General features: G+C 36.1%; 2 protein-coding genes across 2 annotated transcripts in view; one reads left to right on the top strand and one right to left on the bottom strand.

Moving 5' to 3' along the window:
* tafa5a (TAFA chemokine like family member 5a) overlaps positions 1–23094 on the top strand; it is a 153460-nt gene that overhangs the window by 67249 nt on the left and 63117 nt on the right. The gene's annotated exons all lie outside the window — the stretch shown is intronic.
* On the bottom strand, positions 68–1950 carry LOC137023987 (transcription factor Adf-1-like). Its single transcript, XM_067391127.1, has 3 exons — positions 1502–1950; positions 1010–1191; positions 68–826 (listed from the first exon to the last, which is right to left on the bottom strand). The coding sequence occupies exons 1-3, from the start codon at positions 1650–1652 to the stop codon at positions 350–352; spliced, it is 810 nt and encodes a 269-aa protein (XP_067247228.1). The 5' UTR covers positions 1653–1950; the 3' UTR covers positions 68–349.

Here is a 23094-nt window from a genome sequence, read left to right as displayed (position 1 = left end):
ATATAAGCATGTAGCAAACTTGTTTCTTTCCTTGACCTTGGTTTATGTTTTATAACAATGGTGTGAATTTGCAAAATAAAGTTTATATTTTTACATCATTGTGTTTTGTGATTTTTTTTTTACATAAAGAACAGTGAAGTACCTTTTACACAAAGTCAGTGTTTTATTTTCAAATGTGCAAAAATAGCATTAAGGTAATTTACAGAAAAATATCAACAGTTGGTATTTAAAATAAATAAAATGTACAGAAATATAAACTTTGCATAAGTACTCTAATATAACGTACAACTAAGCGTGACATATTTACTAAATGCTACAATATCTGTTTACAATTTTGCTACATAAAAAATTACAAGTGTGTATACTGATTGGAAGATGCATCCAGTGCATGGTTGTGGCCCACTGAATATTTGAAAATGCAATTATCAACCTCATGCTGGAAATGTGGCAGTAGATGTGGTGGCAAATTCCGCATTCTGTGTTCAAGATTTTTGCAGTAAGCTGAGATGGCATCATTGGTGTTTTCCTGTGATGCCAACTTTTCCAGAGTTTTGCCGATGGTGCGCATCAAGTTTGTGGATTCCTCGCTGGAGGATTCGTCTTGCATCTTCCTGCGCTTCCCTGGAGGCTTTGGTTTTATGTTGGAGCTTTGCAAATGGTCCTTTCTCATGGCTGTGGACTCAGTTCCACAGATGGTGGATTCAGCCAAGGGTGTACTTGACCGTAGGTCAGCATCACTGAAGCTGGGGTCTTCATGGGTGCCAGTCCAGGTGTCACTGTTGGTACCATCTGAGGGTGAACAGGAATCACTATCAGCCGCAGGTTCCTTAAAAAACATAAGATACAAATGTGACAAGTTAATGTAATGGCTTGACTTAATATGCGGAGTTACTTGTGAATAGACTCTTTTAAAGAAGCACTTGCCATCTTACAAAAAGCAAAATGTTTATTTTATTCTGAAATTAAACAATAAATAAATAAATAAATATAAATATATTTGTTTATTTACCATGATCATTAGATTTGAAGTGCTCTCCTTCCTTTTTGTGTGAGGCTCTAGAAACTGCAGGCGGTTCAGGATCCATTGCTGCCTGCCAGTCTTCTGAGCTCCAGAACTTCCTGAGGGTCCTTGTTTCTTATAACGCATGTATTGGGTTCGCAATGAATCCCACCGCTTCTTGAGCTCTTTTTCTGAGGGACAAAGTAAAATTTTGTAAGCATTAAGTGTTATGGCTGCTTATTTTGTCACTTTAATGAGTATTTGTTATGCCAACAAATGTTACTTTTTGCTGTATTGTTAATTATATTATTAACAATTTGATTAACTTTAATATTATTATGAAATATGAGATGCTAGCACAGCACATATTAATTACTGTCTGTTTCCATAAACAAACTTAGTTTGGTACACACAAAACACTAAAATGGTTATATTAGTTTTACTATGGACTATTGAACAATTACAAACAAGCTTTCTCAATTGCCAAAAAGGAAATCTTACCTGATATGACGAGTTTATTTTCGATCTCACGCCACAGTTCAGCTTTCAGCACACGGTTGACATAACATTTTTCCGTAATGTCATACAAACCCGGCCTTTCCTGGATCATGTTGATCAATTCGTCTTCACTTGCCTCGTTCCAGATAGCCATGTCTTTCACGTACCTAAGGTAAACAATGTGTGTTCCCTCTTGACTTCGTCGTTTACTTGCTTCGTCACTTCCGTTTTTATTTTCTCATGCACTGGTTCGCTAGCTGAACAGCCAATCAGAATGATCATATGGCCCGACGGCCCGACGAGGTCCAACGCCGATTCAACATTTCGAATCGGCCGAAACAAAGCCGACGAGGACCAACTTCAGCCGACGGTGCAGAACACACCGAGGAAACTTAGTCGGCCGACGAAGAAAAACTGCCCGACGGCCGACCGTCGGCTTGGTGTGTTCCGGCCTTTAGTCTATCCGGTTTGCTTGTTGAAGCCATTACTTCCCTTGAGAATCAAAAATCTATAAGTTCATGCCCCAACTGCCGAGTAAACATATTTGTTACACTTAAAGTTGTTTGTGCAAGCAGTACCTGATGAGGCACTTCCTGCTGATTCATTGATTGATGCATGGATAAGTTTCAGATGTTGATATATGTACTAATTGACATACATTGAAAATATCACATTTTTATTCATGCTATGTTAATTTTATAACAGTTTATATAGTTTAGTTTTCTCAATGGAAATACAGAATTTGTGCCTCTAATGCTTAAACAAGCAGGGAAAAAAGGGAAGCCAAAGTGTGCACTATTCACAACAAATGTGAGTTGTCTTCCTGATGTTTCCTCAAATGTTGCCATATATACAGTAAGTGCCATAAAGCTTTTTTTTTTTTTTCTCAGTTGTTTTTCCCTTCCTCTCAGTATAATAATAGAGGCATTATTCATTGTAACGTCGACTGTCTTAGTCATTGTCGTTGTGTGTCGAAAAGCAATCATGGAGTTCTTACTATCGCCGACTCGAAGCAAAACAACATCCACTTTGTCTTCCATCGCACCATGATTGGTATTCTTATTTTCAATTGAAAATGGAATTAAAGGCATTGCCGTTTAATGAATACCTTATAATGCAGGATGTCACATTCCTTTAGCCTTGCATCCTTGAATAAATTGCATGCAACTAACAACACCATGACAAAATATTTTTTGTGAGCCATGAATAAAAAACAGAAAAAGCAATAAGGCTTTCTCTGGAGAATGTATTCATTTACCCTTATATTTCATTGCAAGTAATGATGGTCTTGGATGCTGTTGTCCTACAAATCTTAGTCATAGAGGACGGCTGTAAACCTTCATTGCATGATCAAACACACGAATGAGACTCTAATCAGTATCCTTCTAACAAATAAAAGCAAACTTAAATGAGATCATGTTCCTTGTAATTTGCTCACTAGAGAATCTTGGTCCTCACTCTTAGTCTTACTTGTAGACAATGAAGCACAGTCCTACCATAAATACTCAGTAGGCAGGTGAACGTTTAGGCCCCGCCCCTATTGCAAATCCTGGGGATGCAGCTTTGGCTGATTCTGCCTGAAAATTAAGACGGGGGCGGAGCCTACCCCCGATGGATGGACAGGGCCAACCTGGTGGTTATTATGTCAAGCAGTGTCTCTGCACATTATGCTATGCTAAAAAGGGAGATTGTCCTCCAAAAAAAGCACCTTATTACGACCAATATTTATGCTTTAAAGTCACATGCCCTCTAGCTGGCGTAAAAATGATGACAGTGTCATGTTACGTCTGTCGTCATGAAATGTGTGTTCATTTAAATGCAATGTGTGGACTTTTTACACCATTTCTTCTATTTCCATTTAGCAAAACTCATTTTTTTTTTTATTAACGACTACACCCACCCCATCCCTAAACTTAACCTTAGTGATTTATAGTGCATATACACTTTATAAGGACTTGCGTTCCCTGGGATCGAACCCACAATTACATGATTGCATATTGTTATTGCAATGCTCTGCCAATTGAGCTACGTGAAACCTGAAACATGATGCAGATAAAAGGGAACAATGGATTAAAATGGAAGAGTCCTATTGTCGATAGGGGCGCAACTTTAGTAAACGCTCCTATGGGTTGTGTTTCAGGGAAGTGACAAACGATCTATATGGTCGTATTGGTTGGAAATTTAAGCTTTAATTAAGAGTTCTGTCATGCATAATATATAGCTAAGTAATTTTAGAAGCTACTTTAGTAGTGCCAAGACACAGGTAGGCTACCACAAAGAATACTATATCTTACAGGTAAATGCCTTTTTTATTGCAAATTCATCCTTCAATATATGTCAAGCTCATCAAGAGATGATAAACATAAAACTCTCCCATACCTAAATGTCATTCAGAAAATAAGTGAGTGAAGCCTCCATAAAACTAGCTTGCCGCTGGCAAGCATTCAGTGAATTGACAGCAGTATACTTCTTCACTGGAATTGCTGGATCTGAGGGAAGAAGAAAACAGACTTTCCAATGGCACATGGCCAATTAATCTTTCTCGCAAACAGCTTTCGTTTATAGGAACACTTCATAACTCCCTTTATAATCAGTTACATATAATTTTATATGTTACTGTTTATGACTGTCAATGGCAGACAAATCCATGAATGCTTAAAGGATTAGCTCACTTTCAAATTAAATTTTCCTGATAATTTATTCACCCCCATGTCATCCAAGATGTTCATGTCCTTCTTTCTTCAGCTGAAAAGAAATTGAGGTTTTTGATGAAAAAATTCCAGGATTACATAAACAAATGATCGTCTTTGAAGTGCTTCCGCCAAAACCACACTTCTGTATTCTTCAAAAAGCTTACGCTGTATGTTCTACGCCTTCCCTATTCTACTTACGGAACAAACTCAGCGCCAGTTTCCGTAAGTAGAATAAGGAAGACGTAGGACATACAGCGTAAACTTTCTGAAGAATACGAAAGTGCGGTTTTGGCAGAACCACTTGGAAGGCGATCATTTGTTTATATAAAGCATATACATTTAATTTTTTTTTTTTTTCTTTTCGAAAATGACAGATTGTTTCACTAGATAAGACCCTTATTCCTTGTCTGGAATCGTTTAAAGCCCTTTGAACTGCACTGAAACTGTAATTTTGACTTTCAACTGTTTGGAGGCCATTGAAGTCCATTATATGGAGAATAATCCTGGAAGGTTTTCATCAAAAACCTTAATTTCTTTTCAACTGAAGAAAGAAGGACATTGATATCTTGGATGACATGGGGGTGAGTAAATTATCAGGAACATTTTATTTGAAAGTGAACTAATCCTTTAAAATAAGTAAGATAGGATTTACGACAGATCTGGTCAGTGGTCACTTTATTTAAAGTTGACAGCTGTCAAACAATGGTGCAGTGCTATTACAATGTTAGCTCATTTTAGATTTTATGGTTTAGAATGGAATATTAGTGTAATGCATAAAGCACAGAGTATATACTGAAAAAATAATATATATAAATGTCTAGTTCAGTCTTTAGAGGGCACAGGCTGATCCTTTACATGCAATCTGCAAGCATTGACTTGTTAATTCACTGAGTTGCGTCCAGTTAACTTGCTTTTATCCAGTTTTTATGGTATGATCATATAAAGATTCATGAGGAAGCTAATAAAACGTGATATTTTTTTTCTTCTTTTTTGTGAAGCATGTTGCACTGTGGAATACTTCTGTGCAGTATGCATTGATTGTAATGTTGTTCCAGGATCAACATGGATGTTATATATACATAATAAATTAACATAAAGTCGATGCAGAAACAGTATTGTAGAAAGGTGATGTGTGATTCTGAAAAAAGCATATGAACGTGTAATGTTCTTGGAAAGAAATGAAACATGTAGCTGGCCAGGATTTTGGCTTTTAATGGCTGTTTCAGATTTTTTTTTTTTTTTTTTTTTTTTGTAAAATATTAAGTGTTCATTTATTTTGCATGGGCCCACATTAGAAAGTTCCTAAAATAACATTATATTTAAATTGTATTCAGTCCCTTAGTCCACTTATTCACAGTACATATATTTTTAATGATAATTAAATTCTTTTTCGCACACTATCACAATTGGGATATGAATCACAGAAATATGTTATATCACAGGCGAAAAGAGAAAGAGGATATTTATTCAGCAAATGAATTTGCCAGGCTTGCAAAAATGTTGCCTGCTGAACAGACAATAAATTATACCTTTGGTGGCTTCATAAGCCCAAGGATAATATTACAACCAATGAGATGTGAGAAAATGCTAGAGTTACCCAGCTGAATTGCTCATGTTTGCATTAGAATGGGCGCTGGGGAGGAGAGATACATGGAGGTCCTGTCTGAAAACTTTGATTTAAACATACATTACACCACACACACCCACAGCAGACACACACCTGTATCTCAGCATTCCAATGTATCAGCGTTAGTTTCCACATCTTACTTTCATAGATGGATAGATACTGCAGTGATGCCCAGAGGAAAATTCCAGAAATTCATCTGCACTGTGCTGACACACACATTTATTTCACTCAAACATATGCACATTTGTACAAACTATGACACAGGGGTCTGTCAAGCTAGGTGAGATACTGAGATACTCTATCACCTCATATTTAAAGATTGCATTAGTAAAGGCATGAGTTACTGATACTATTTAATAATAATATTGATAATAATAGATGTTGGGGTGAGTAATACAATTACTATTACTATAGATACAAATCTTTCTTTTTTTTTTTTTTTTAACTAATACTGGGACAATGGATTGATGAATCTTATGATGTTGAGTTTCACTCCAGATTGCACTCCAAATTAAAAAAAAATAAAAAGGGCATTGTGACATTTTCATGAGAATGAATATTCCCCCCAAACGCTCATCATCGTATTTCAAAACACTCATTACTGTAATGTAAAAACAATGATGTATTATTTAAGCAATGAAGTATAATGGCTGCATTTGTTTAAATTATACATTTAAATTATGCGTCCGGACAGTAACATGATACATGAATGAGAATCTCATTATTGGAATAATTATAGGGGATAATGAGAATCTCATTATCCAGAAACAAATAGGGATAATAATGACAATGTTTGCATTTTTATTTATTTTTTATTTTTTTGCTGTGCATTACATTGCATGTCGTAAAGTGACAAGTTATTTGTCTATGTACAGTGAATGTGAAACACTTGTGCGAACGTGACACGATCACAATCAACCAGAATATATTTGAAGTTTAATGTAGTTATGAAGACTGGAATTTTGGATATATGAGTTTTCACAAGCAGGCGGGGATACCCAGAGCGAGTTTTTTTTGCATTGTGATAATGAAAATCTAGGGGGAAAATGTGCCACAATATAAAAAAATCGAAATAAATAAACTTTTACTTGATTTAGGGGTGAAATACGACTCGGACATGTACTTTGTAAGATGGAAAAAGCACAAGCTTGTAGTGGGCACATTAATTGTGGAGACTAATTGATGAAACAAAAGCCTATCACTGTGTGCTGCAGCGTGTAAAACTGTGAGGGCTGCGGCTGGTGACGAGCTGTCCAGACAGTAATGAAATAATTGGCATCATTGGATACACATGGCTTGAATACATTGAGAAGCTTCACTCTCTCATCAGTACTATAACTGCTGGCTGAACAGGCAAACTGATGCAAAAATGAACAATAAGTTTGTGTGCAGTGGAGCTCCGGTGCTAGTAGCGTGAAAAGAACATTTGGATATTTCTTCGGCGGTTGCATTTTATAGAAAATGAACTCCCTTCCTTCACATGCATCATTGGAGAATCCTGTCTTTTTTTCTGAATCAACAAATATCATTTCCACCACATCTCAAATTATGTATTATTTCTGCTTGATATATTCTGTGGTGGAAATCATGATGGTGGAATACGTTTACAATAAAATGGCAACCTTTTCTTTGTCTAAGGCAAATGTAATAACTATCATTTTATGTATCATAAAAACACAATTGAAAATATTTCTCACATATTAACCTTGAATTTTCATTGTTTTCTTTTTCTTTTCTTATTTAGCATTTGATTGAGGCAAAATTGTTCTGTAAGTATGTATATAAATAGTTTTCACATAATAAATATTAATTTATGTTTTTTAGGTTTTAATCAACCCCTGGGACATTAAAAGTGCCTATCGTTGGGGGGGGGGGAATCTGTCTTTTTTTAAAGACGGATATTGCTTGCTGTTTCTTTTTGGGAAGTTGCCATGGAGACAGTAACCCATGAAAAGGTAATTGAAGGAGAGCATGGGTCGTGCTCTACCCTGTGTGAAAAGGGCAACAGAAAGAGAGAGAGAGGGGGGGTACAGTGACAGAGATAAAAGATTTAGACAAAGGAAAATGAAAAAAACCAAGTTGAGATTTTCTCACGGGTTTCTTCGCTGCTCTCAGAGGGAATGTTGGGTAGTTTCATGTGAAAACAGTCTTTAATTACTGACCGCACAGTGTCATTACTAACAGCGGGGGACCAGTATCCAGTTATTTGTGGATGCAAGTTTCGAAATAATTAACTGTCTTCCTGTTTACTAAGGGGCAATGCTAGTCAAACAGACAAGCTTCTGGGAGCATGGCACAATGGAGAGACTGTTAATTATGGAGCAGACATGATCTGGGTGTAGCAGAACAGTGTGAATTTGAGTACTGCAAAACCTGAAAAAGTGTCTTTGGTGGAATGTCCTATATATATATATATATATATATATATATATATATATATATATATATATATATATATATATATATATATATATATATATATATATATATATATATATATATATATATATATATAGGACAGAGCTATATACACTACCACTCAAAAGTTTGGGATCGGTAAGATTTTTAATGTTTTTAAAAGAAGTTTTGTCTGCTCACCAAGGCTTAATTTATTTAATTAAAAATACAGTAAAAACAGTAATATTGTGCAAAATTATTACAATTTAAAATAACTGTTTTTCTATTTGAATATATTTTAAAGTAATTTATTCTTGTGTTGGCAAAGATGTATTTTCAGCATCGTTACTCCAGTCTTCAGTGTCACATGATCCTTCAGAAATCATTCTAATATGATGATTAGTTCCTCAAGAAATATTTGTTATTATTATCAATGTTGAAAACAGTTGTGTACTTTTTTTTTTCAGGATTCCTTGATGAGTAGAAATTTCAAAAGAACAACATTTATGTAAAATACAAAGCTTTTGTAACACTTCCGTTCAAAAGTTTGGGGTCAGTAAGAATTTTTATTTTTATTTTTTTGAAAAGAAATTAAAGAAATTAATACTTTTATACAGCAAGGATGCATTAAATCAATCAAAAGTGCCAGTAAAAACATTTATAATGTTACAAAAGATTATATTTCAAATAAATGCTGTTCTTTTGAACTTTCTATTCATCAAAGAATCCTGAAAAAAAAATATTCTACAAATATTTTGTACAATTGTAAACAATAAATGTTTACAATAAATAACGATGCTGAAAATTCAGCTTTGCCAACACAAGAATAAATTACATTTTAAAATATTTTCAAATAGAAAACAGTCATTTTAAATTGTAATAATATTTCACAATATTACTGTTTTTACTGTATTTTTAATTAAGTAAATGCAGCCTTGGTTAGCAGATGAAACTTCTTTTAAAAAATCTTACCGATCCCAAACTAATGAAATCCTATTAATCGCAAATTAATCACACACATTAATCACAGAAATGGTCCCCAAAAGATAATTTAAAGTCATTATTGTGTTAAATGAGAAAAGCATCAATTAGACATTACAAAAAGTAGATTTAGGAAAAAAAAAACTTTTAGGCTTCAACAGCCATGAGGGTGAGTAAATGATGACAGACTTTTAATTTTTGGGTGAACTATACCTCTTTTGGGTTTTTAGTTATATGGAAAAATAATGAAATGATTTAATAAAATTATACTCTAAATAAGAAACTAAAACTGCCAGTAGGTGGTGGTAAATGTATAAATAAGTCATTCATTCATTCATTCATTCATTCATTCATTCAAACGGTTGATTAATTCAGGATTGAAATAAGCGTCTGCGTCTCAATGTGCATACTATCCATCCTAAATATTATGTGACATTAGTAATATTCAATACTATTTAGGGCAGATAGAGTGGATAGTGTGCATGCTGGGATGCAGGGATGGCTCTCTTTATGAATGGGCCATTAAATCATCGGTTTACCCAAGTGAATCGCTCAAAACACGGATTCATTTGAAATTAAACACCGCTGTGTGTTTTGCTTGGAGACGCACAACAGGTTTGCTTGGGCTTTATAGGTAATATTTTCATATTAATATAGCAGACAATATTGTGTCTAAAATATAACACAGCATTAACTTTCCATTTATTGAACTGTTGTATAAAATCAATATCATATTTGCACTCGCGCTATTCAGGACAAAAAGCACTTATTTGATATTATGCTCGTTCTTGTGTTATATCATGATATTATTATATGAGACAGAAACTCATACATTTTTGCCCTGACATCTTGAATTTTAAAAATCACTGTAAATTTCATTCTATAGGCTCCATCATGTAGTGAGTTGTTGTCCTGCTTCATGTTTGTCACCAATCAATAACTAAGTAATTAAATTAATGCATTAAATCGACAGCCCTAATATATATAATGATGGGCCAAAATAATAAGAAAATAAAGGACTAATTGGTGGTGTTTGCTATAGTTATTGGTCATGTGTATTTATTTGAACAAAACTCTAACCGTTTATTATACTTCTGCATGCAACTCATTGTATTACTGACTTTCTTTTGGATTTTTTTATTTTTTATTTTTTGAGTATTGCACTTGGAATTTGCATATATTTGCATCCAATTAGAATGTGGTGATAGAGTCAGGGGAAACATGGAGAGAAAGTGTTAAAATGCAAAAAAATACCATAGACAGGAAGAGAGAGACAGATGAGAAGGATTGATAGTCTGACCTTCTTCATCGATTACTTTATAAATACAGACATGTTCCCGTTGTTTGTCTTATAATAACATCTGCATTATATTATATATGGCACCAATTGATCTAGCTGATTGAGTCATTTAAACCTCATATTGTGTTGCAGCATTTATTAATCCAGGGTAATATTAATTTCCACATTAACATTTTAGGTTGAACAAATTAACATTTGTTAATGTATTATAAATAAACAAGTTTATTATTTATTAACATTAACTTAGATTAAAAATGCTTCAAAAACTAATGTTAACTCATTATTGCAAAGAAAGCAGAACCGTATGAAGTGTTAACAGAGTACTAGTTTAACAAAAGGACAGCAGCGTCAGTAAAGAGCATGCTTGAAATCAAGGTTGCCCCTGAAAGCTAAGACAGCTGCCTTGCCGCATCACAGTGACAGACAGTGTTTTTGCATACAGGTACGTCCTAAGGACTTACAAGGCACCATAACATCATGTCTCATCACCTAGAACAAATTCAGCACAATGCTCAGTTGATACATACATACATGCATACATTTACTTTTAACATTACTAAGAATGTAATTTCCAAAGAAATCAAACAAAATACATAATTTGAGATTTGAGAAATGTCTTTTGATTACTCCTGGCCATTGTTAGTGGATAAAAGTCATTTTAAGGGAACCTACATTTCACCATGTCCCCTGGCCCAAAAGAGCCCATAAGTGAATGAACACTCAGCTGTGGTTGAGAACAGTTTTGAGAACTAACCTACTTCACACTATATATTTCTATATCTGTTTTCTTCTCACCTGCAGTATCAGCACAGACAAAATCGGTCTCTAATTGTTCGTTTCAGTCGCTCTTGACTCGCATACTTAAGAAAACAGGTGATAAAGTGTTTTGAAAGCCTATTTTGGTGAGAGAATAGATGGGGGTGGGGGTGGGGGGTGGGGGGTTGGTGACACAGCAACTCGTAAGCTGTCAAACTCCACAATGCCTCAAAAGTGAAGTAGAGAAAGTTAAAGTGCTAGTGTTGTACTCAACTGAAGGAGAAAAACAATGTCAGGCGGTATGCGTTTTTGAGGAGTATGACAGGCCTTGTATAACCTTGGAGTACAAAAGAGTTGCATTGAAATCATAAGCAATGTGCTTTAAGCTTCATGGGATTGAACTATTGATCTATTTACATAATGGCTTTCTTGTAAAAATCCAACTTTATTATTTGCAGGTTGTGAATATAAGATCAGTGATCATTATACAAGAGTAAAGAGCTTTGCATAATAATAATCATAATAATGATCATTGTATTTTAAAGCCATTTTATGCTTTGGTTATTTTACTAACAAACTTGATTTTTACATTTTCTCAAGAAAATGTGAGTAGTGCTTGCCTGTGCAAAAGTCACTGACACAATGCTGTTGTGAGTGGTTGCCAGTGGACTGAGGTAGAGCCCTGCACGGGCCTGAAATCTAGGCCCTAGCCCGGCCCATGTCCGACAGCTTATCAGAATTCTCGGCCCGAGTCCAACTCAAGCCTGTGTTTTTTTATTGTTGTTTTTATCCTCCCCATGACACACTAGGCTGCCATTAAAATAGTTCTGTTTTGTTTTTTTAATGGCAAAGTAGTTATATTTTGTATTGTTTCTTTATTAAGAATTAATAATTATTATTATATTTGCGTTTTAAAGTGACGACAAAGCGGCTAGCGGCTGACAGTGAGTTAACCACGTTTGATCAATTTAGCCTCTCAAATCAACACTTGACTTGCCTACAATAAAATCCATAGATATGAAACACTTTAAGCATATCACAATGTTAGTTTAAACATTTATCATATTATCACCACCTCAGTAAAAAGGCATTTTTGACAAGCTGAGGCAGACTGCTCTGCTGCTTGCAACGGCACTGGTGCTCCAACCCGATCACATGAGAATGCATATCAATAGTTCGTGTGTGTAATCTCGTGGAATATATACGCCAAAATTAGTTTTGGCATGCATATGATACTCACTTTATTGCGTGTAGCAACATATGAGCTGCATTTTGTTTGTCATCAGCTAATTTTAAGATCAAAGACCACAATAGGAGAGAGCACAGCATACTGGTAAGAGAAGTCTCATTACTTTTAATGAAGATGATTGTGTTTTGAGCTTCTGCGACTTACTTTCAGTTTTATTTGCGGTAATTTGCACGTTGGATTGCTTAAAAGATACTCAGCTATCTGCCTGTATTTCATACTGTAGCCTATGTGTGCTCTGCGCGTATGAAAGGAGAGAAGCTGAATGAGCCTGAGTCCGACCCAAGCCCATTCTGTAAAAAAAAAAAAATGGCCCGAGACTGGCCCGAATGGACTTGCAGACCTCTAGACTGAGGTGTTCTGAGTGCATTTCTACATGGAAGCTATGGAGTTCTGTGTGTTTTCTAAGTGGTTCCTTGCTGGCCCAAGTCAAAAGACACTATACCTAAGTCACCCCCAAGTAATAGCAACTCAGCAAGCTGCATGAGTTGACACATCATTTGTGTATGTATCACAAACAGTGTGGCACAAGTTACACACCAAAATGTAATGCCTAGAGGGGAATTCACTAAATAGCTGTGCCACTTTTGCGTGCATTTTTTCCAAGAACCAAAGCCTGTGTCTTATTCACTAACTGTCACAGGTCATTATGGACTTTGTTTTCATTTGCACCTTTTCTCCCTGCCTTGTTTGTTGTCATTGTCACTCATTTGGTTCGTTATTCAGTTCAGGTGCGTGTTATGAATTATCCTTGTTTGCATGTGTATTTAAGTTCCCTTGGTTCTATGCATTGTTGTTGGGTCTTGTCAGTGTATGGATGTGTTACACTTCTCTCTTAATGTGGATTATCAGTGTGGATTTATTAAAGACTTCCTATTTACCTTCATCTTCGTGTTCGTGTGTGATCTAGCTACATAACCTGTGACAGGAGATCCGACCCAGAAGTAATTACGGCATGCGTTATATTTAGTATTTCTCGTGTTTTGTCTGTGCATTTTTCCCGTTTTTTTTTTTTTTCTTCACTTTTTTCCCACCATGAACAATCCTTCCATTCTCATACTGTGCCTTGAGCAGGGAAATCGTGGAGGATTTCCAGTTTTTAGCCCATCTTACCAACTATCCGGACAACTGCTTATGCTCATGTTGAACTGAACACCACCACCAAGGAGCGGTTTTCTTGGCAGGGACCGCAATTGAGCTTCACTTATGTGGAGTGGATGCTGGTATCCTGTGGATCATCTCTGACCATTGAACCAGCTGATCAGATGATGATGACACCAGCGCAACTCCTAGCCAACTGCACAGCCAGAGACAACCCGCTGCAAAGGGCAACAACAAGAGCCCACCGCAGACCAAGAGCCCATCTCCGCTGCGATGTTTGAGTGCACACCAAGAGGAGCGATCAAGCAGGATATCACCCCGGAGCCTGAGCTAGCCGTGTCTGACCAGGTGTACGAGGGAATGGAAGTGAGTGCTGACCGCCCACCCGCCACTGAGAGTGAGTGTTTGGCTGTCTCAATTTAGGACTGTTTGTTTGGAGAAGAATATATTTTATCTTCATCTGACCCACTGATCCCACCCAGCCTCCCTCTCCCACCACCTCTCCAGACTGCTATTATGGACACATTGGTTTTTGTTTGTTTCTGTGCTTTTTTTCATTCTCCTCCTCAGTCCTCAGCCACTCATGCCACCTTGTTATCACCATCCCCCATCAGTCCCTCAGTTTATCCTCTATACCGAGGCTATACCTCGTGCATGCTTTAAGCTACCTTCTTCTGGGCATGGGGTGTCTGTGGCTCTGCTTTCGGCCTCAGAATACTCTACTCCACCTTGACTCCTCATCCTGGCTCCTGCACCTTCCTCTCTTGACTCCAGCAAGGATCATTGGGCATTCAGCTTCGTCGGGCTCCCTCAGATCCCTTCTTCCATCTCAGGTGGTCGTCGCTGCACTCCGTCATGGCCCCCAAGGTCTTCGGTGTTCCTTCACTAGATTGGCTCTTCGGCTGCACAGTGGGCTCTACCTCCTACGTTGCCATTACTTCTGGTCATCCCCAGGGTACCGTCTGGACTCCATCCTTTATGGCTCCTCCCCCCAGCGACGCCACCGTGGAGTGCAGTCCTGGCTATGTCCTGCGTCATCACCTGCCTATCCCTGTTCAAGGCCATTCATTGGATCACAACATCTGCAATACCCTGGACTTTCCGTTCGATCCCTCTCCCGGGCTTCTCATCCTCCACCTGAGCCACCTCCTCCTTTGATCTGCCGGCACCTTTCCGGGAGGGGGTGTAATGTCACAGTTTCATTCAGTTTTGACTTTTCATTTGTTTCTTTTCTCCTTGCCTTGTTTGTTGTCATGGTCACTTATTTGGTTCGTCATTCAATTCAGGTGTGTGTAATTAATTATTATGTTTGCATGTATAATTATGTTTCCCTGGTTCCGTTTATTGTTGTTGGGTCTGGTCAGTGTATGGATGCGTTATGCTGCTCTCTTTATGTGGATTATCGGTGTGGATTTATTAAAGACTTCCTATTTATCTTCATCTTCATGTTTGTGTGTGATCTAGCTATGCAACCTGTAACACAAACTGAAAACTAAAAATTGACATTTACTTAAATTTGAAGACACAGCGTAGTTTGAAAACAAAAATTTCTGCACTGCAGCTGCTAAAATTAATTAGGGGTTGTAATCAAACAAACAAAAATGGCACAATTAGCAGGCACAATTCATTCTTAGACTGCATCCGAAAATTCATAATTTCCTACAATATAGTAGGCTGGAAAAGAGTATGTCAGGAATCACAGTATTCATAAAACAGTTGGTAAAAGATGTACTCAGATGACTTACTGCTTCCAGCAAAATTCTGATCAAGCTTTACTATGCCATGGGGCAGAGGAGTTGTGAATGGCAGTGAATTGACGCAACTGACGCTGGTCTCATGACAATGACAACATGACAAATGTAGTACATCCGGATTGCATTCATACTATAAAGAATGTACTTTTTTTAACAGTCACAAAATCATTACTTATTCAAAAGAAGTGCCTACTCAGAGAGTATGTGATTTCAGATGCAGCCAAAGGGCATTTCACACAGAACACATTTTTGCATTTCACTGCGGTACTTTTCCTTTGTTTTTCAATGTAAACACACAATAGATGGATGTCTTAAACCTTTGCTCATGTCTTGTGTCTTTTGAAGCATCTCATGGATGACATGCTATTCTAAAAACAAGGCACTCAAGTACAAATTTTTCAACTTTTAAAAAACGTGTCTCTAGACATTGTGCTTTTTTCATCCCACTGACCTGCGTCTTGTGTTTTTAACAGCAAAAAAAAATGTGTTCGGTGTGAACTTTAGTGAATCAGTGTTAGGAATTTGTTAAATTATAACTATGAGTAAGTCACACAAGTGATACCACCATTGTATTACAGTACCATGAGTTTTTGACATGTACCTTGGCCATGGTATTTTTGCAGCACAATGTTAATACTCCATGTACCTTGGAGTACAAATACCATGGTATGCTTTATCAGCATTAGTCTGGGTCAGATGTTAAGATGCTGTTGTTTTCATTCATAGGGGTATTATATAAGTGTACATGTCTAGTTCAATTACTCATTTCAGACATAAATAGATTAACTGACACAGTTAATCGCCATAATCCATCATTTGCTAGCATGCTTTTGAGGAACTTGTTTTAAAGTAGACAACCCACTCCACCTGAGGTCTGGAACAATGGGTCTCATTCATGAAACATTCGTAAATATACAAGTAAATATGCGATTGATTTGCGCTTAAAGAGACTTTCCCGAAAACTCTTCTCCTGATTCACAAATACTTCGTAAACGTCAGAAGTGATAGTGAAATGTGTGTGTGTTAATGAATTCCAATCAGTCGTAAATGGGACGCGCGTGCACGCTCATTACCATAAATCCCGCCCATTAAATCCGACTGAAAACTATATATGGGCATCATATTATGACAGCAAACGAAGGATTGTGGACATTTTATAGGAAACAATTTCTATAACAAATAAGGGGCCATTAGTTTGCCCAACCGTATTGAAATATATCCATTATTTGATTAAAGTGCTCCGTTTGCAGATGCTATTACTGGCTCTCACAATAAAAGTAAAAAGAAAAAACGTATGTAATTACTACTATGTAATATAATATTTTTTTTCAAAATGCTGTGTAAATATGTACCTTATTAAGGTGAATTAAATGCAGCCTTATTAATGAGCAAAACGTTCGGATGTTAAACACACTATTTACGCGTGGCTGGGAGCAGGTGTAGATTTCTTTCGTAACAACTAACATTTGGAAAATACGAACATTTTAATGAATCTGAAAATTTACGCTAGAACCACTTTACACATGATTTACACAAAAATTCGTTCTGCTCGTGTTTCATGAATGAGACCCATTGTGTGTAACTTGTTGTCATGGTTCTGGCAGCTTGCATTCTACCTTTTAATTATGTCCCATGCACAACCATAAATCTACATCAACAGAGCCACTTCACCATCTCAATGCATATTCATGATGAGAGCTAAATATTCATGAGCAAATGGCTGTCTGAACCTGTGCATAAGCATAATTATGAAATACAATCACATGGCAAAGTAATATAGATATGAATTATATGACTCCACCCCACAGCTGTCTCACTTTTCTCAAAAAATACAGTCACTAAAGAATGTGAGCTGGTTTTCAATAATATGGTTTTATGCGTTTACATTTATTCATTCAGCAGGCGCTTTTATGCAAATCTAGTTAAAAATGTATAACAATAGTATACTATTGTTAGTATAACTATATACTTATCCTTGCAGTATTGGCTGAATATTTGTGGGTTTCCTAGTGCCACTGTTTTGTATATAATTGTTTGAGGTGACATCCCTGATGAAAAAGAAGTTTATTCAAAAGTACTATTAGTATACTTCTTTTAAACTAAAAATAAGAAAGTATACTTTTTATGTACTTCTCATAAATATACTTTATATGCTTCTCATAAATATACTTTAAATTGTACTTAAGTGTACTTGACTTATACTGACAGAAAATTCTAATGATATTTTGCCTGTACTTGTACTCAATCTTTTGATTGAGATAAACTTAAAAGTATAATTAAAGGTGCCCTAGATTCAAAAATTGAATTTATCTTGGCATAGTTAATTAACAAGAGTTCAGTACATGGAAATGACATACAGTGAGTCTCAAACTCCATTGTTTCCTCCTTCTTATATAAATTTCATTTGTTTAAAAGACCTCAGATGAACAGGCGAATCTCAACATAACACCGACTGTTACGTAACAGTCGGGGTGTACGCCCCCAGTATTTGCATATAACAGCCCATGTTCCCAACATTATGGAAGGCATTAGACAAGGGCAGCCAGTATTAACGTCTGGATCTGTGCACAGCTGAATCAACAGACTAGGTAAGCAAGCAAGAACAATAACAAAAAATGGCAGATGGAGTAATAATAACTGACATGATTCATGATAACATGATATTTTTAGTGATATTTGTAAATTGTCTTTCTAAATGTTTCGTTAGCATGTTGCTAATGTACTGTTAAATGTGGTTAAAGTTACCATCATTTCTTACTGTATTCACGGAGACAAGAGCCGTCGTTTTTTTCATTTTTAAACACTTGCAGTCTGTATAGTGCATAAACACAACTTCATTCTTTATAAATCTCTCCAACAGTGTAGCATTAGCCGTTAGCCACGGAACATAGCCTCAAACTCATTCAGAATCAATGTAAACATCAAAATAAACACTGTACTTACGCGATTAGACATGCTGCATGACGAACACTTTGTAAAGATCCATTTTGAGGGTTATATTAGCTGTTTGAACTTTTTTTATGTTGTTTAAGGAAAGCGCGAGCTCTTGGGGCGCCGTGTTCTTTCCGTAACATTACATACATAACTTCACCTACCAATGTCTGGTTGAGCCAGACAAAATTACAAAAGAAACCCATCTGACAACAAGAACAGTGGTGTGGAGAGTAAGGTGGGTGTGTTAGCATTTGCAACTGACCTGGTGCAAATAGTATATGCTAGTAAGTATAATAGCATCTACTGGGTTTGGTCAAAATAATGTGAACACCTAGGAAATAGGCAATATGTTGTGTTCATGAGGGAATTGTATTATTAATTACTATTTTAAAATGTTGTGTAATGATGTACTGTAAGTGTGTGAGAATGGAAGTGAAAGAAGATGGATGAAGTTCGCTACCCCTGTCTCGTGTGTTTTATTTCTTTAATACAGCTTCCAACCTTATTAGAATAGATTAATACAACTTTTGAATAGTCCAGATGAATGTTGTCTATCAGAACATCTGCCAGTTACTTCAAAGATGTTGAAGGAGGGAATCTGCTCCTCACTCTTCTCTCCAAAACTGCCCAAGTAGTTCCATAATATTCAAGTCATTTGAATTAAGCTGATGAAGTTCATCTTGATGCTCCAACGGTCCAGGTTTTGATTTGCCCTTTTTGGAGGTCTGACAAGGGCCTATTTTATACAGGTCTTGTCTAAAACAAAACCACTTATGCGGCACTGATATACAAACTAAAGAATATAAACAACAGAAAGATAAATAAAAGTTCACGTTCACATTATTTTGTCCAACCCCTGTAACTATTTAAACTTATTGCAAAAAAAATACTGCTATTTTCACAGTACTAAACTGAAGCTTCATCATTATCAAATTGACATACAAATTTCAATAGAAAATATATGAATGCATATTATTTGACCATTACTGCTTGTCACTACATTCGACAGTACACTTAACCATATTTCCAAGTCATTAGAAGTAATTATGAAATTACATATAATGATGTACTAACATAAAGTGGATCAAAAAAGCACTCTTAAGTTTAACTTATTGCACATATATATATATATATATATATATATATATATATATATATATATATATATATATATATATATATATATATATATATATATATATATATTTATTTATTTATTTATTTATTTATTTATTTATTTTATTATTATTATTCTAAATAACATGCTATTAAATATTGCATTCAGTTTGCACTTAAGTATAATCTTTTAAAGTATATTATTTCTGTAATAAGTAACCGTTTTAAAAAATATGCTAAAGTGTACTTCTTTTTCACAAGTGTATATATGTACATAAAGCTAATCTTCTTTTCAAAATCAGCAGCTGCTGAAATATGAGAATTAGGTCTTCTGTTGCTAGCTTATGTCATAATTACACCATAAAAGAGAATTTTCAAATAGCTTCCTTCTCACTGTTTTGAATAACTACTGGGAGGCCATTTCTGTTTGTTTGAGCTCTGAATAAACAGATTGGGGGAAAATGGGACAGCACAGATGGGAAGAGTTTGCAGATATTGTTGAAGTGCTAAGGAACAATCAGACAGTATGAGATGACTTGTGTCTTCAGCTCAGTGTGTGGTTCATTGTTATTTCAGTCAGCATCGTTGATGAGGGCTGCTTTGAGAAACTGATTGCTGTAGGCAAAAGGAATTGGGGTCAGTTAAGGAAATATGGTGACTGTATAAAATATGACACACACTTTTTATTAATGGAAAAGTTCACCCTGAAATTAAAATTCATTTACTCACCCTCATGTCATCTCAAACCTATTATTTTCTTTCTGCATGAAACACACACACAAAAAAAGAAGATTTTCTTTTGCATTGGATTTGAAATTATTTTAATCATAAGTATCCCTTCTTGGAAAGTTAATACATGGTAGGATTAGCTTTGATAACAGTTACATTTGTTAGTATCTGCCAAATGTATAAATATTCATGTAAATCTGAAACCTTTAGCTATTCTTTCTGGCAAAAACACTCAAGCTGCATCAAGTTGGATGGGAACCTTTTTTTTTTTTTTTTGGATGGCGTTTTAAGTCTTTCTGTAGATGTTCAATTGAATTAAGGTCTGGACTGTAACTCGACCACTCCAGGAAATGTACTTTGTTGGTTTTATAAGCCACTGTATTGAGGGTTTTGCAGTATATTTCAGGTCACTGTTGAAGATATATTGTCATTCAGTTGACTTCTAAGTCCCAGTGCTCTTGTGAATTCCAGCATATTTTCCTCCAGGATTTTTCTGTTCTTAGATCCATCCGTTTGTTGCTATGTTAGATTTGTGCCAAATACAGAGCTTACAAATAAAACCTTTTTTATATATATATATATATATATATATATATATATAACACTGAGAGCTTTCCTCCATATAAGTCAGATAAATGTAGCCTGTGTGTGTGTGTGTGTGTGTGTGTAGGTGTGTGTGTGTGTGTGTGTGTGTGTGAGTTTGTTTATATTACATTGTGGGGACCAGAGTTCACCTACATCAGCCACCGGTCCCCACAATGTAAATTACTTAATAAAAATACTAAATGATGTTTTTGTGAGAAAATAAAGCTGTGCACAGTTTCCTGTGATGGTTAGGTTTAGGGTTAGGGGTAGGGTAGGGGGATAGAAAGTACGGTTTGTACAGTATAAAATGCATTGCGGCCTATGGAAAGTCCCCACAATTCACAAAAACAAACGTGTGTGTGTGTGTGTGTGTGTGTGTGTGTGTTTTCCTCCTTCTGCAAGCACTGTTTCTCCCACATACGTGTATGTTTAGGTTAAGGATTTTAACTACTGTAGCATTAAAAGACTTGGACAACCACTACAAAACCCAGAAAGACTGATCCATGGAATATCATTTGTTTTGTGCCTTTGGGCAAGACTCTTAACCTCAGGCTACTTAAGGGGGACTGAACCTGCAATTATTGAATTACACGTCACTTATTAACATGAGGATTAATTATAAATCAGTATGTAAATTAGGAGATCCCAGCATTTTTTTTTTCTTTCCTTTTTTCCTTTCACTTTAAATTTTGTCACTTTGAGTATATTTGTTATATTTTTTTTTTCTCATGATGGTACTGGATTGTAGTTTGCACTATATGACAAACAAATTTTTAATTTCTGTTAAATTCCATGAGTATTGATTTCATAAGTTGTTCGTCAGTTATAACAGATCAGATTTTTCTGATGTGTGCAACTGGACAAAACATTTGAGATAACGCTTCCCCTCTACTGCTGATCTCAGGTACATTTCCTGTACAACGACGTAACTCGCTGCTTAACTAACAAGCTGTGTGCCAATTAAGGGGCTGCGTCCTCCGGAGGTCGCATTTGAAGGCTGCATACGTCATCGAGTCGGTCTCATTTAAGAAACGTTACCTTAAAGGTGCTCTAAGTGATGTCACACGTTTTTAGGCCAAAACATTTTTGTCACATACAGCAAACATCTCCTCACTATCCGCTAGCTGCTTGTCCCCTGAACACACTGTAAAAAAACGTGGTCTCTGTAGTCGCCACCAGCTCCGAAATCGGCAATAAAAACAAACTGGTGCAGCTTAGACCACAAAACATAATAAACATGTTCCAGCCAATAACCAACAAGAATGATTTTAAATGCACGTTCATGACTGTTTCAGGAAGCACGGAGGGGAGGGGGAGGAGGAGGAGGAGGGAGGGTCTAGCTAGCCTCTGTTTTGTTTGACAACACTTCGAATGTCAACAGGAAGTTACATCCACCCAGGATCACTTAGAGCACCTTTAATAAAAGTGACTGTTATTCCACATGAGGTCTAAAATACTGTAATTTCTTTATTACTTTGCAATCTAATGGTTACTTTTCTTAAACAAGACCGACTCAATGACATATGAAGTCTTCAAATGCAACCTCCGGAGGACACATCCCCTGAATTGTGACACAGCAATGCATCACTGAAGAAATCAACTGTGAAAACTCAAAATGTAAAATCAAATAAAGAGAAATCAAAATGTGAGTTAACTCAACTTGAAGATAACCTTAGTTTCAACTCAAAAATATTCAAGACAACTCATTACTTTAAGTTAAAATTTAAACTTAAAGTAATGCATTGTCTTGATTATTTGTGAGTTGAAACAAAGGTTATCTTCAAGTTTAGTTAACCTATGTTTAGTTGAGTTAACTCACATTTTTAAGGCAGCAGATGAACTTTCATTTCTAAGTTTAACCAGCTGAAAATGTTTTACAGTGAGCTAGTCTCTTGCATACTTGCATATTTGGCGTGCTGTCCAAGGAGAGGGCTCCATACTCCCCTGTATCTTTGGTTAGGATAGTAACCAGGTAAGTGTGAGGAGACAGAGTGGCAGAGGGATGCAGAAAAACTGCCGAGGAACATGGGTAGGCTATGTATATTATATATCATGCTGATTGGCTAGATCATTTGAAAGTGTTCCTCCCGAACTTGTTAATAAAAAACTAAACGTCGTAAATGACATTTGTATGTATTCAAAATAAAAGATATAGATTTGTACTGAATGTCAGCTTGCTTATTTTGGTCAGGATAAGGATGTACTAAGTCTACATGTCATGCAAACAAGAAACTATGCAACCACAGCTCGAGAACTGTCTTTCCAACAACACAACTTTGCGATGCTGTTTGCAAAAGTTCGTTGGAACTATGGCTTCGGGAAACATAGACTCGTTGAACTATGCTGATAACGACGGAACTTGTGACCATAGTTGGCT

Source organism: Chanodichthys erythropterus, chromosome 8 (genome assembly GCF_024489055.1).
Source record: "Chanodichthys erythropterus isolate Z2021 chromosome 8, ASM2448905v1, whole genome shotgun sequence".
Taxonomy (NCBI): Eukaryota; Metazoa; Chordata; class Actinopteri; order Cypriniformes; family Xenocyprididae; genus Chanodichthys; species Chanodichthys erythropterus.
Note: the sequence above shows the minus strand (reverse complement) of the source record. Positions and strands in the feature narration are given on the sequence as shown.